This window comes from Ziziphus jujuba, chromosome 3 (assembly GCF_031755915.1).
Source record: "Ziziphus jujuba cultivar Dongzao chromosome 3, ASM3175591v1".
Classification (NCBI taxonomy): domain Eukaryota; kingdom Viridiplantae; phylum Streptophyta; class Magnoliopsida; order Rosales; family Rhamnaceae; genus Ziziphus; species Ziziphus jujuba.
Window position 1 is genome coordinate 11,885,381 of NC_083381.1, and position 10,686 is coordinate 11,896,066.

Genomic DNA, 10,686 nt, shown 5'->3' on the forward strand with positions numbered 1-10,686 from the left:
AAAAGTTTAAATATTTTCCTAAATTTTGAATTTTTATCTAAATCATTAAAAAAAATGTTTAAGATCAATTCTTATTACAATAGTGATGGATAAGAAGGACTACTACATTAAAAAAAAAAAAAAAAGTACTAAGCCGACGCTACATTTTTTAATTAATGTCGGCATTTAGCTGTTCCATTTTTGAAAAGTTTGAACCCTTAAAAAAATGTTCAATATCAATTCTAATTACAATAGTGATGGATAAGAAGGACTATTACATTAAAAATAAAAAAATAAAAGTACTAAGCCGACGCTACATTTTTTATTAATGTCGGCGCTTATCTGTTCCATTTTTGAAAATTTTGAATATTTTCCTAAATTTTGAATCTTTATCTAAACCCTTAAAAAAATGTTCAATATCAATTCTAATTACAATAGTGATGGATAAAAAGGACTATTACATTGAAAAAATAATAATAAAAGTACTAAGCCAACGCTACATTTTTAATTAACGTCGGTGTTTATTTGTTCCCTTTTTGAAAAGTTTGAATATTTCCTAAATTTTGAATTTTTTTCTAAATCCTTAAAAAAATGTTCAACATCAATTCTAATTACAACAATGATGGATAAGAAGGAATAGTACACTAGAAAAAAAATCATAAATTACTAAGCCGACACTACATATTTTCATTAACGTTGACATTTACTGATCGACTTTTTAAACGTTTGCATATTTTCCTACATTTTGTCTCTTTTGTTGACACAGTCAGCGAAAATATTTGCTTAGGACCCTAATATCATGTCCCATCCAAGTGCACACATCTAAACTTGCCAGTTTTGGAAAAGTAAATAAATCTAAGTAATAAATGTTTGACAGAAAAACTTAAATGTTGACGCAATATATCAGATTGTATCACCAACGCATTGAGTTTGCTATTAATTATCACATACAGTCTTACACAACAATTACAAAAGCATTAAAACAAGTTCATAATTTATGGAAAAATAAGAATTTTTATCAAATTCACCAAATTCGATGCTATGGACATGGTATAGCGTCGACTTTGGAAATTGTTTTTTACTTATTTGTTTTCCTTGTTATCCTTCACCATTGGAAATTACAATCTTTTAATGTCGTCTAGATCGTTCCATCTAGATATAAAAAAAATACCCAAAATCAGAACATAGGGTTTCATTCTCATCCCAAATATGCTATTTACCTCCAAGGACAGACATGCACGTTTGTTTGAGGCGTTTAGTAACAGATGATACTAGACGTGTGTGCTTAGATGGGACATGATATTTGGGTTTCTGAGCAAATCAAGGAAAATGGCAAGCAATATTATTAGGTGCATTTTTTTTATCCACTATCTTTTCATTTACTGTGTCAACTACTCATTATAATGATACTAAGAAGTCTTGGACTCCGTTATTAACCTTTCAAGAACCTTTGCATAACGTTCCTTGACTTTTTTTGCTCTCTCATTCACGCCTTTCAAATTCATCTCCTATTGAACCTTATCTGAAAATCCCTTTTTTTTTCTGTAATAGACAAATCTTCCTTCATTACCTCTATTTCTGGCTTCATCTCCGCACTGCTACCCACCAAAATCCCTTCGACCCTGTCGAATTCTCGGTTCTAAAAGCTGTTCCGAGAATCATGATGAGCTTGTCCTTATCAGAATCGATGCCTCGACGAGGAGGATTCTCAACTTTCTTAATACCTCATCAGTGGCAATTCCAAAATGAAAATATAACAAAAACCGATGTAACTACATGTCCACAACATTGGCGTGGGTGCATGTTCTAATTGCCATTGATTATGTAAATAGGGTTTTAATTTTGTTAATAATTGTGTATATGTTGTGCAAAATCCTTTGTCATTAAGCTTTCTAAAATAATTAAAAAAAATTACAAGATCATTGGAAATTACAATAATGATGAATAACAATAAAATAGTAAGAAGAAAAAAAAAAATGGGCCAAAGCCAACACTGATACATGTCCATAGCGTTGGCTTAGGTAGGGGTTAGGACAAAGCCAATGCTACAGTTATTAGTCTGCGGCGGTTTAGGCCCTTTTATGGTTTTTTTTTTCTTTGTTTCCGCTCACCATTGTAATTTTTAATGATGCTTGTCACTTTGTTCTACTGATATTGGACAAAATAAGTACAAAGGAATTTAAACAATTTGTCCAACATCATTAGTAAGGTTTTCAACATGTTTAAAAATTAGGCAACGCCGACGCTACGGTGATTCTACATTGTCGGTGTATAGCATCTTTTTATTTTGATTTTTTTTTTATTGTTTTCCCTCACCATTGTAATTCATTTGATGCTTGTAAATTATTCGACTGATTTTGGACGAAATAATTACAAAAGAATTCAAAAAAAGTTTGTAAAATCATATGAAAAAATCAAACTAAATTTTAATAAGCATTCAAAGTGTTGCAAAACAAGGGACCAAGCCGAAGTTACGGGATGTAACCGCATCGGCTTACTAGCGTGGAAATTTATTACTTTTCATTTTTCATGTTATTCTTCTCTGTTGTAATTTCCTTTACTACGTGTAAATATGTCTTATGATTTGGGACAAAAAAATTACAAAGGATTTTAAACAAAAGATCCAAACGCATAAAAAAGCATAAGGATTTTAATTAATTGTCTCTTCTTAATCTTCAGTATTGTAATTTCTATTGGATGTAGCGTTACGATTTTCAAGGATTATTTTCATTTATCACAATTGGGGGGTAATTATGACAATGGATATGATTACCTAGATACAAAAAGATGCGAGTACATCGGACCATGAAAGGGTGTTACTAACGTGTAAGGCCTAATTTGATTCCCTAATTATAAGGTGCGTGTTGAGCTGTAGACTTTATGGATGCGTAAAACTAGGGTGAGGTAGTTATGCTACCGTACCATAAATAAGGCATAGCTGTTCAAGCTTGATGCTTATTTCCTTCATTTCTTTTCATCTCTTTCTATTTTCAGGATGTTAGAAAGGTCGTCGCTTGTAAAATAATTTATGTTGTGCCTTTTGAATAATTTTTGTGTTGCTTTAAAATAATACGAATACATCCGTTACAAAGGAATTTAAACAACAGTTAGAAAATTATAAAAAAAATTAAAAATTTTCCAACAAATTCATTAATTTAAAAAAGGCTAAAGCCAACTCTTTTTAATGTCCATAGCTTCGGCTTTGAAGCAAAATTAATTGATTGATTTTTTGTAAACTTTTTTTTTAATGATTTTTTATCGTGTGTTTATAAGCATCAAGGGAAAGTAACAGTGGAGAAAAATGAGATAAAAACACAAAAAAAAAAAAAGAAACTCCCTAAGCCAACCTGTGGTTTTGACCGTAGCGTCGCCATTTTCCCAGTAGAAATACTTACAAGCATCAAACGAAATTACAATGGTGAGGGTACACATTCAAAAATAAATCATCCTAAAAAATTAGGACTAAGCCAATGCGTGGTTGTGACCATAGCGTCGGCATTGGACCTTTTTTAAAAAATTGTGAATTTCGTTTTATATTTTCCTTATTTTTTATATGATTTTGCAAACTTTGTCTGAATTCCTATGTAATTATTTCATCCAAAATTAGTAGAAATATTTACAAATATCAAAACAAATTACAATGGTGAGGGAAAACAATTGAAAATAAATCATCCTAAAAAAAGGGCCTAAGCAGACACTATTTCATGTCCGTAGCGACGGTTTAGGTGTATCTTTCAATTTGTAAATAGGGTTAATTTTTTTTTCTTAATGATTTTGTATACTTTGTTTAAAATCTTTTGTCATTATGTTGTCAAAAACAATTACCAAAATTTACAAAATCCATGGAAGTTATAAGTGCGAAGGCTAATGAGTAATCTATCGAGAAGTTATAATAGATTTTAAACAAAAGATACAAATTAATTAACAAAGGAAAAAAAATTGCAACATGTTAAAAAATTGAGACAAAGCCGACGCTAACTTGACCCTGTAGCGTCGGCTTATGACACCTTTTTATTTTGATATGTTTTTTCTTGTTTCCCCACACCATTTAAATAAACGATACAAACTCATTATAAATCACAAGGATTTTAAATACCTATGTAATGAGTTCATCCAAAATCCGTAAAAAAGTTTACAAGCATCAAACGAAATTACAATGGTGAGGGGAAATAAGAGAAAATAATCAAATGAAAAACAGGGACCTAGGATGACATGTAAGCGTAAATGTAATGTCGACGTTGGAGCATTTTATAACATTCTGAATTGCATTTTATTCTTGCTTTAATTTTTACATGATTTTGCAAACTTTATTTAAATTCCTCAGTAATTATTTTGCCAAAATCCATAGAAAAAGTGACAAGCGTCAAAAAAATAAGAGAATATAAAAAATCAAAAAATAGGGCCCTAAGACGATGAGGAAATGTCAATGTAGCATCGGTGCTGCCCCATTATATAACAATCTCAATTTCTTTCTATTCTTGCTTTATTTTTTACATGATTTTGCAAATTGTGTTTAAATTCCTATGTCATTGTTTTGTCCAAAATTGGTGGAAAAATTTACAAGCATCAAACGAAATTACAATGGTGAGGGGAAATAAGAGAAAACACTTAAACGAAAAACAGAAGCCTAAAACGACATGGACTAGTTAATGTAGCGTCGGCATTGGACCACATTCTGATTTCTTTTTATTCTTGCTTTATTTTTCACAATATTTTACAAACTTTGTTAAAATTCCTCAGTAAGTATTTTTCCCAAAATCCGTAAAAAAATTTACAAGCATCAAACTAATTTACAATGGTGAGGGGAAATAAAAAAAAAACAATCAAACAAAAAACAGCAGCCTAAAACGATGAGGACTCGTCAACGTAGCGTCGACGTTGGACCATTATTTAATATTCTGATTTCTTTTTATTCTTGCTTTATTTTTTACATTATTTTGCAAATATTGTTTAAATTCCTCCATAATTATTTTACCCAAAATCCGTAGAAAAGTTTACAAGCATCAAAAGAAATAAGAGAAAATAATAAAACGAAAAACAGGGCCCTAAGATGACAAGGAAGCGTCAATGTAGCATCGGCGTTGCCCCATTATATAACAATCTCAATTTCTTTCTATTCTTGCTTTATTTTTTTACATGATTTTGTAAATTGTGTTTAAATTCCTATGTCATTATTTTGTCCATCGGTGGAAAAATTTACATGCGTCAAACAAAATTACAATGGTGAGGGGAAATAAGAGAAAATAATCAAATGAAAAACAAGATCCTAAAATGACATGGACTCGTCAACATAGCGTCAGTGTTGTCCCATTATTTAACATTCTGATATCTTTTTATTCTTGCTTTATTTTTTACATTATTTTGCAAACTTGGTTTAAATTCGTCAGTAATTATTTTGCCCAAAATTCGTAGAAAAATTTACAAGCATCAAACTAATTTACAATGATGAGGGGAAATAAGAGAAAACAATCAAACGAAAAATAGGAGCCTACAACGACGTGGACTCGTCAACGTAGTGTCGGCTTTGGACCATTAATTAACAATCTAATTTCTTTTTATTCTGGCTTTATTTTTTACATTATTTTGCAAATTTTGTTTAAATTCCTCAGTAATTATTTTGTCCAAAATCGGTGCAAAAATTTACAAGCATCAAACAGAATTACAATGGTGAGAGGAAATAAAAGAAAATAATCAAACGAAAAACGGGATCCTAAAACGATGTGGACTCGTCAACGTAGTGTCGGCGTTGTCCCATTATTTAACATTCTGAATTTCTTTTTATTTTTGCTTTATCTTTTACATGATTTTGCAAACTGTGTCTAAATTCCTCATTAATTATTTTTCCCAAAATTCGTAAAAAAATTTACAAGCATCAAACGAAATTACAATGGTGAGGGTAAATAAGCGAAAATAATCAAACGAAAAACAGGAGCCGAAAACAACGTGGACTCATTAACGTAGCATCGACATTGGACCATTATTTAACATTTTGATTTATTTTTATTCTTGCTTTATTTTTTACATTATTTTGCAAACTTGGTTTAAATTCCTCAAAAATTATTTTGCCCAAAATCCGTAGAAAAATTTACAAGCATCAAACTAATTTACAATGGTGAGGAGAAATAAGAGAAAACAATCAAACGAAAAACAGGAGCCTACAACGATGTGGACTCGTTAACGTAGCGTTGGCGTTGGACCATTAATTAACAATCTTATTTCTCTTTATTTTGGCATTATTTTTTACATTATTTTGCAAACTTTGTTTAAATTCCTTAGTAATTATTTTGTCCAAAATCAGTGCAAAAATTTACAAGCATCAAACGAAATTACAATGATGAGGGGAAATAAACGAAAAATAGGATCCTAAAATGACGTGGACTCGTTAACGTAGCGTCGATGTTGTCCCCTTATTTAACATTCTGCGTTTCTTTTTATTCTTGCTTTACTTTTTACATGATTTTGCAAACTGTGTGTGAATCCCTCATTAATTATTTTGCCCAAAATCCATACATAAATTTACAAGTATCAAACAAAATTACAATGATGAGGGTAAATAAGTGAAAATAATCAAACTAAAAACAGGAGTCGAAAACTACGTGGACTCGTTAACGTAGCGTAGGCATGGGACTAAACCGATGTTCTAGCATTACCGTAACATTGGCGTTGTTCCTCATTTAAATATTATGAATTTTTTAAAGCTTTTTTCCATTTTTATATGATTTTGAAAGTTTTGTTTAAATTCATGTGTACTTATTTTGACCAAAATCAGTCGAAAAATTTACAAGCATAAAACGAAATTACAATGGCGAAACAATAAAAAAACAAAAATCCTAATATAGGGGGCCTAAGCCAACGAGTGGTCATTACAGTAGCATCGGCGTTGGCCCTTTTTAAAAATTACATTTTTATTTTTTACTTTTTTCATGTATTATATGATTTTACAAAATTTGTTTAAATTCATGTGTAATTATGTGGTCCTAAATCAGTCAAAAACTTTACAAGCATCAAACTAAATTACAATGGTGAGGGGAAAGAAACAAAAATTAATGAAATAAAAAACAATGTCATAAGCCAACGTGGTAGAGTTAACATAATGTTGGCGTTGGGCCAATATCTAGCATGGTGAATTTATTTTTGTATTTTGCTTAATTTGTTATTGATTTTGCAAACTTTCTTTAAATTCCTATGAAATTATTGTCCAAAATTAGTAAAAAAGTTTACAAGCATCAAACGAAATTACAATGTTGAGGGGAAACAAGGAAAAAAAAATTTTAATGTAATTATTTTGTCTAAAAATAAATTGGGGGTCCAAAGCCGACACGTTTACAAGTCAATAGCGTTGGTTTAGTCCTTTTCAATATTGAAAAAATTATTATAATTCTTGGTATTTGACCGCTAAGACAACGACACCAAACTAAAAAAACAATTATTTCCGTGTCAGTTTTGCAGGCCTGGTAACCCACATGCAGGGGTCATCCCTTAAGCTGCTAATGCATCCCTGCATAATAAAACATTGAAGAATATAAGGACTACTTTCGAATAGGCATCAGGGACAAGATATTTAACAAGCATACAGTAGTTATAACCTAGTTTTATACCTGTAGAATTAAAACTGGTCAGCGTCAGATTCAAATTCCTATCCTTGTTGACGAATATTCTCTTGTTGTGAGGACCTACATAGAAACCATAATAGTTTGTATATGATGTGATTGTTCCAATTGCATAAAATCAATAAATAATATAGTTTTTTTAAAATCAATAAATAATATAGTTTCTTTTGTCTTACCGATTGTTAAGGATTGGACAATTTCTTCTGTCGTGCGCTTGGTCAAGTTTTCCACATCCATTGCAACGTCGACCTCTATACTTAGTAGCATTTGTTGCTTTCTCTTTCTCCCCTTTTAATCGTCTACCACATCCTTTTGTCCTCACTTGAGATGGGTCTTTCAAAGTTGTGTTATTAACATTACTACCTTTTTCAGAAATGCCTCCACTCTTTGTGCTACCAGCTACGGATTTAAACTTGTAAAGCAAACTTTGCAAAGCATCATTCACAATTACAGCTGCCTCTTCATTTGACATGATGTTATCAACGAATTTTGAGAAAAGTTTGAACAGTTTACTTCGCCACGTTAACATTGGACCATTTTTTCCAGTTATCTCTACACTTTCCTTGTCGTATATTATTTGAGATTTTGCAATTCTAATCCACATTTTCATTATATATTGATTTGGCAGAGGAATATTACCAAAGAGTTGCAAAAATGCCAAAATATGTCTACATGGAATCCCTTCACTCTCAAACTTTTTACAGCTATACAATGCATAGTCCAAAACTTTATCATAACCAATTTCTTGAACCCTTAGAACACCTCCATTTGAACAAATCTGGAACGTATACATTTTATGTGTATCATTTTCACTAACAATTTGTGACATTGTTACTACGCTATGCCACAACTCATCTTGAAACTCATAAAAAATCTTGCGTGTGTATATCTCAACCATTTGCTTTTCCATTTCCAATGGTAGTTTCAAAATAAGCTTTTCATTAATATCAACATGATTAGTACTTAAGTCTTCGTGACGTTGATGTGCAAGTGCCCTATTAAATCGAAGTATAAAATCTATCAATAAATTTTTCTTCGAAAAGTACCTCTTGAAAAATGCATGAAAGCTTTCTGTACGTTGGCTACTTGACATTCCAACTGAAAATACATGATTAACATTTGCTGGCACCCATCTTGAACGTAATTCAAATACTGACTTTAACCATTCATTGTCATATAGGTTCGCCTTTTTGATGATAGAAGCCCATTTTCTTTCAAACTCTTCCGGACATTCTGATTCCCAAATGCAGTGTTGGAAGTCCTGTAAAAATTCCTATAAGTGATTGCATTTAAATATATAGAAAACTTCTCAAGTATGTGCCAACTACAATACATATGGATTGTATTTGGTAAACTCTGAGCTACAGCCTTTGTCATTACAGGATCTTGATCAGTGATAATCATCCTTGGGGTGTTTGCAGGCATGCTCTTCTTTAATAGCTCAAACAATCAAACAAAAGATTCAGTTCTTTCATCGCTTAAGAATGTACATGTAAATATCACTGTTTGACCATGATTGTTAACCCCAACCAAAGGTGCAAATATCATACCATACTGATTAGTGTTGTAAGTTGTATCAAATAACACTACATCACCAAAACATCCATAAGCTCTTTTACAAATCGAATCAGCCCAAAAACAAAGCTTTAATTTGCAATCATCATCTACATCTATTTCAAACATAAATAATGGATCCCTTTCTTGCTCTATTAGGAAATATTCCTTCAATAGTTCTGCATCTTGTCCTCACATTTCATTACGCAACTTGGCTTCATAGTTATAAATATCCTTCTTCGTACACCCAATATTCTCTATACCCCCAACTTCAAATTCAAAAATACTTATTTGTTAGTGAGTTGGCACGTTTGTTGCTGAAAACTGCTGTGTTAGTGATTATTTAGCTTCAGACACATTACGATGTGACCTCAATAAATGTACTTTTTTAGGTCTTGATAATGGATGACTGTGTTCTTCAACAAATACACTAATGACATATTTCTCCATTTTGAACATAACCACGGCTAGTTTTGCCTTACAATTATCTCTTGTTATCCCCCAACACCTTTTGTTCTTACCGCCCTTTTTAGAAGATTCTCCTTCTTTATAACAAACGAATTCTTTCCTTATAACTTCATTGGTACCTTTACGTCTCTTACTGGAATTGCTACGAACACTAAATCCCGCATTTTTTGAATACTTAATGTAAAACTCAGGTGCCTCATCTATCAATAGAAACTCTTGTCCAACCCTTGGTTTTAAGTTTTCCGACACTTGGGGAATGTAAACTCTTCAACGTCATTCGAACATGACATCAAGGATATTTCTACATCACTAGCATGATGATTATTTGCTTCATACTGTAAATCATTCACGTCGCCATCTAAGATAATAAAATCAACATATGGTCATTATTAATTTCCATATAATAATACATTTTAATCCACTTCCAAATCACACTTACTGACTACTTATAATTTATATAACATTCTATTAATCATTAATGCCACAGGGAAAGGATGGAAGCATAGATTTTACAAAAATGAAGCTCATAGGGAAGGGATGGAAGCAATCAAAATTAATAGATGCATGACAAGAACATGTATAAAACGGGTGAAACCTTGGCTTCCCGCAATTGGAACTTCCTCTTCTCCTCTGTCCATGTTTCTTTCCCTTCCCCCCCCCCCCCCCCAAAAAAAAAAAAAAAATCGGAAACAAAAAGAAATTCATTAATACACATTGTCAGAATTTAAAAAATTTATCTTTAAATCTAACCAGATTATACGTAATGATATTGATTACGATACAGAGAACGAAAGAAAAAAACACCAAATACTAACCTTTAACCCTGACTATGGTACTGACAGTGGCAGTGCGGCGTTCATAACGGTCGCCGATTGGGAAGGATTTGAGATTTTTGAAATGGTCAATGGATTTTTGAAATGGTCAAGTCGAGCTTCCCGTTGAGCTACACCGTTTGGTGAAAAATTTATGATGATGGGTGGGAAATTTTAAACAGCCAGATCTGTATGAAAAGATGGTACGGACAAGGCAAGAAATGAATAGTGGGAATGTTAAAGGAATATAAAATTTCCCACAA

At 31.7% G+C, this 10,686-nt stretch overlaps 1 protein-coding gene across 1 annotated transcript; it reads right to left on the minus strand.

Moving 5' to 3' along the window:
* Nucleotides 1-7,761: 7,761 nt before the first annotated feature.
* On the minus strand, nucleotides 7,762-9,775 carry LOC132803095 (protein FAR1-RELATED SEQUENCE 5-like). Its single transcript, XM_060815333.1, has 2 exons — nucleotides 9,731-9,775; nucleotides 7,762-8,862 (listed from the first exon to the last, which is right to left on the minus strand). Exons 1-2 carry the CDS (start codon nucleotides 9,773-9,775, stop codon nucleotides 7,762-7,764), a joined length of 1,146 nt encoding a protein of 381 aa, XP_060671316.1.
* Nucleotides 9,776-10,686: the final 911 nt, after the last annotated feature.

Excerpts from the sequence above, each read along its gene's own strand:
- LOC132803095 (XM_060815333.1), bottom strand. The coding sequence starts at position 9,775 with ATGCGGGATTTAGTGTTCGTAGCAATTCCAGTAAGAGACGTAAAG. Across the intron at positions 8,863-9,730 it reads TTCCAGTAAGAGACGTAAAG|GAATTTTTACAGGACTTCCA; the intron begins GTACCAATGAAG and ends AATCACTTATAG.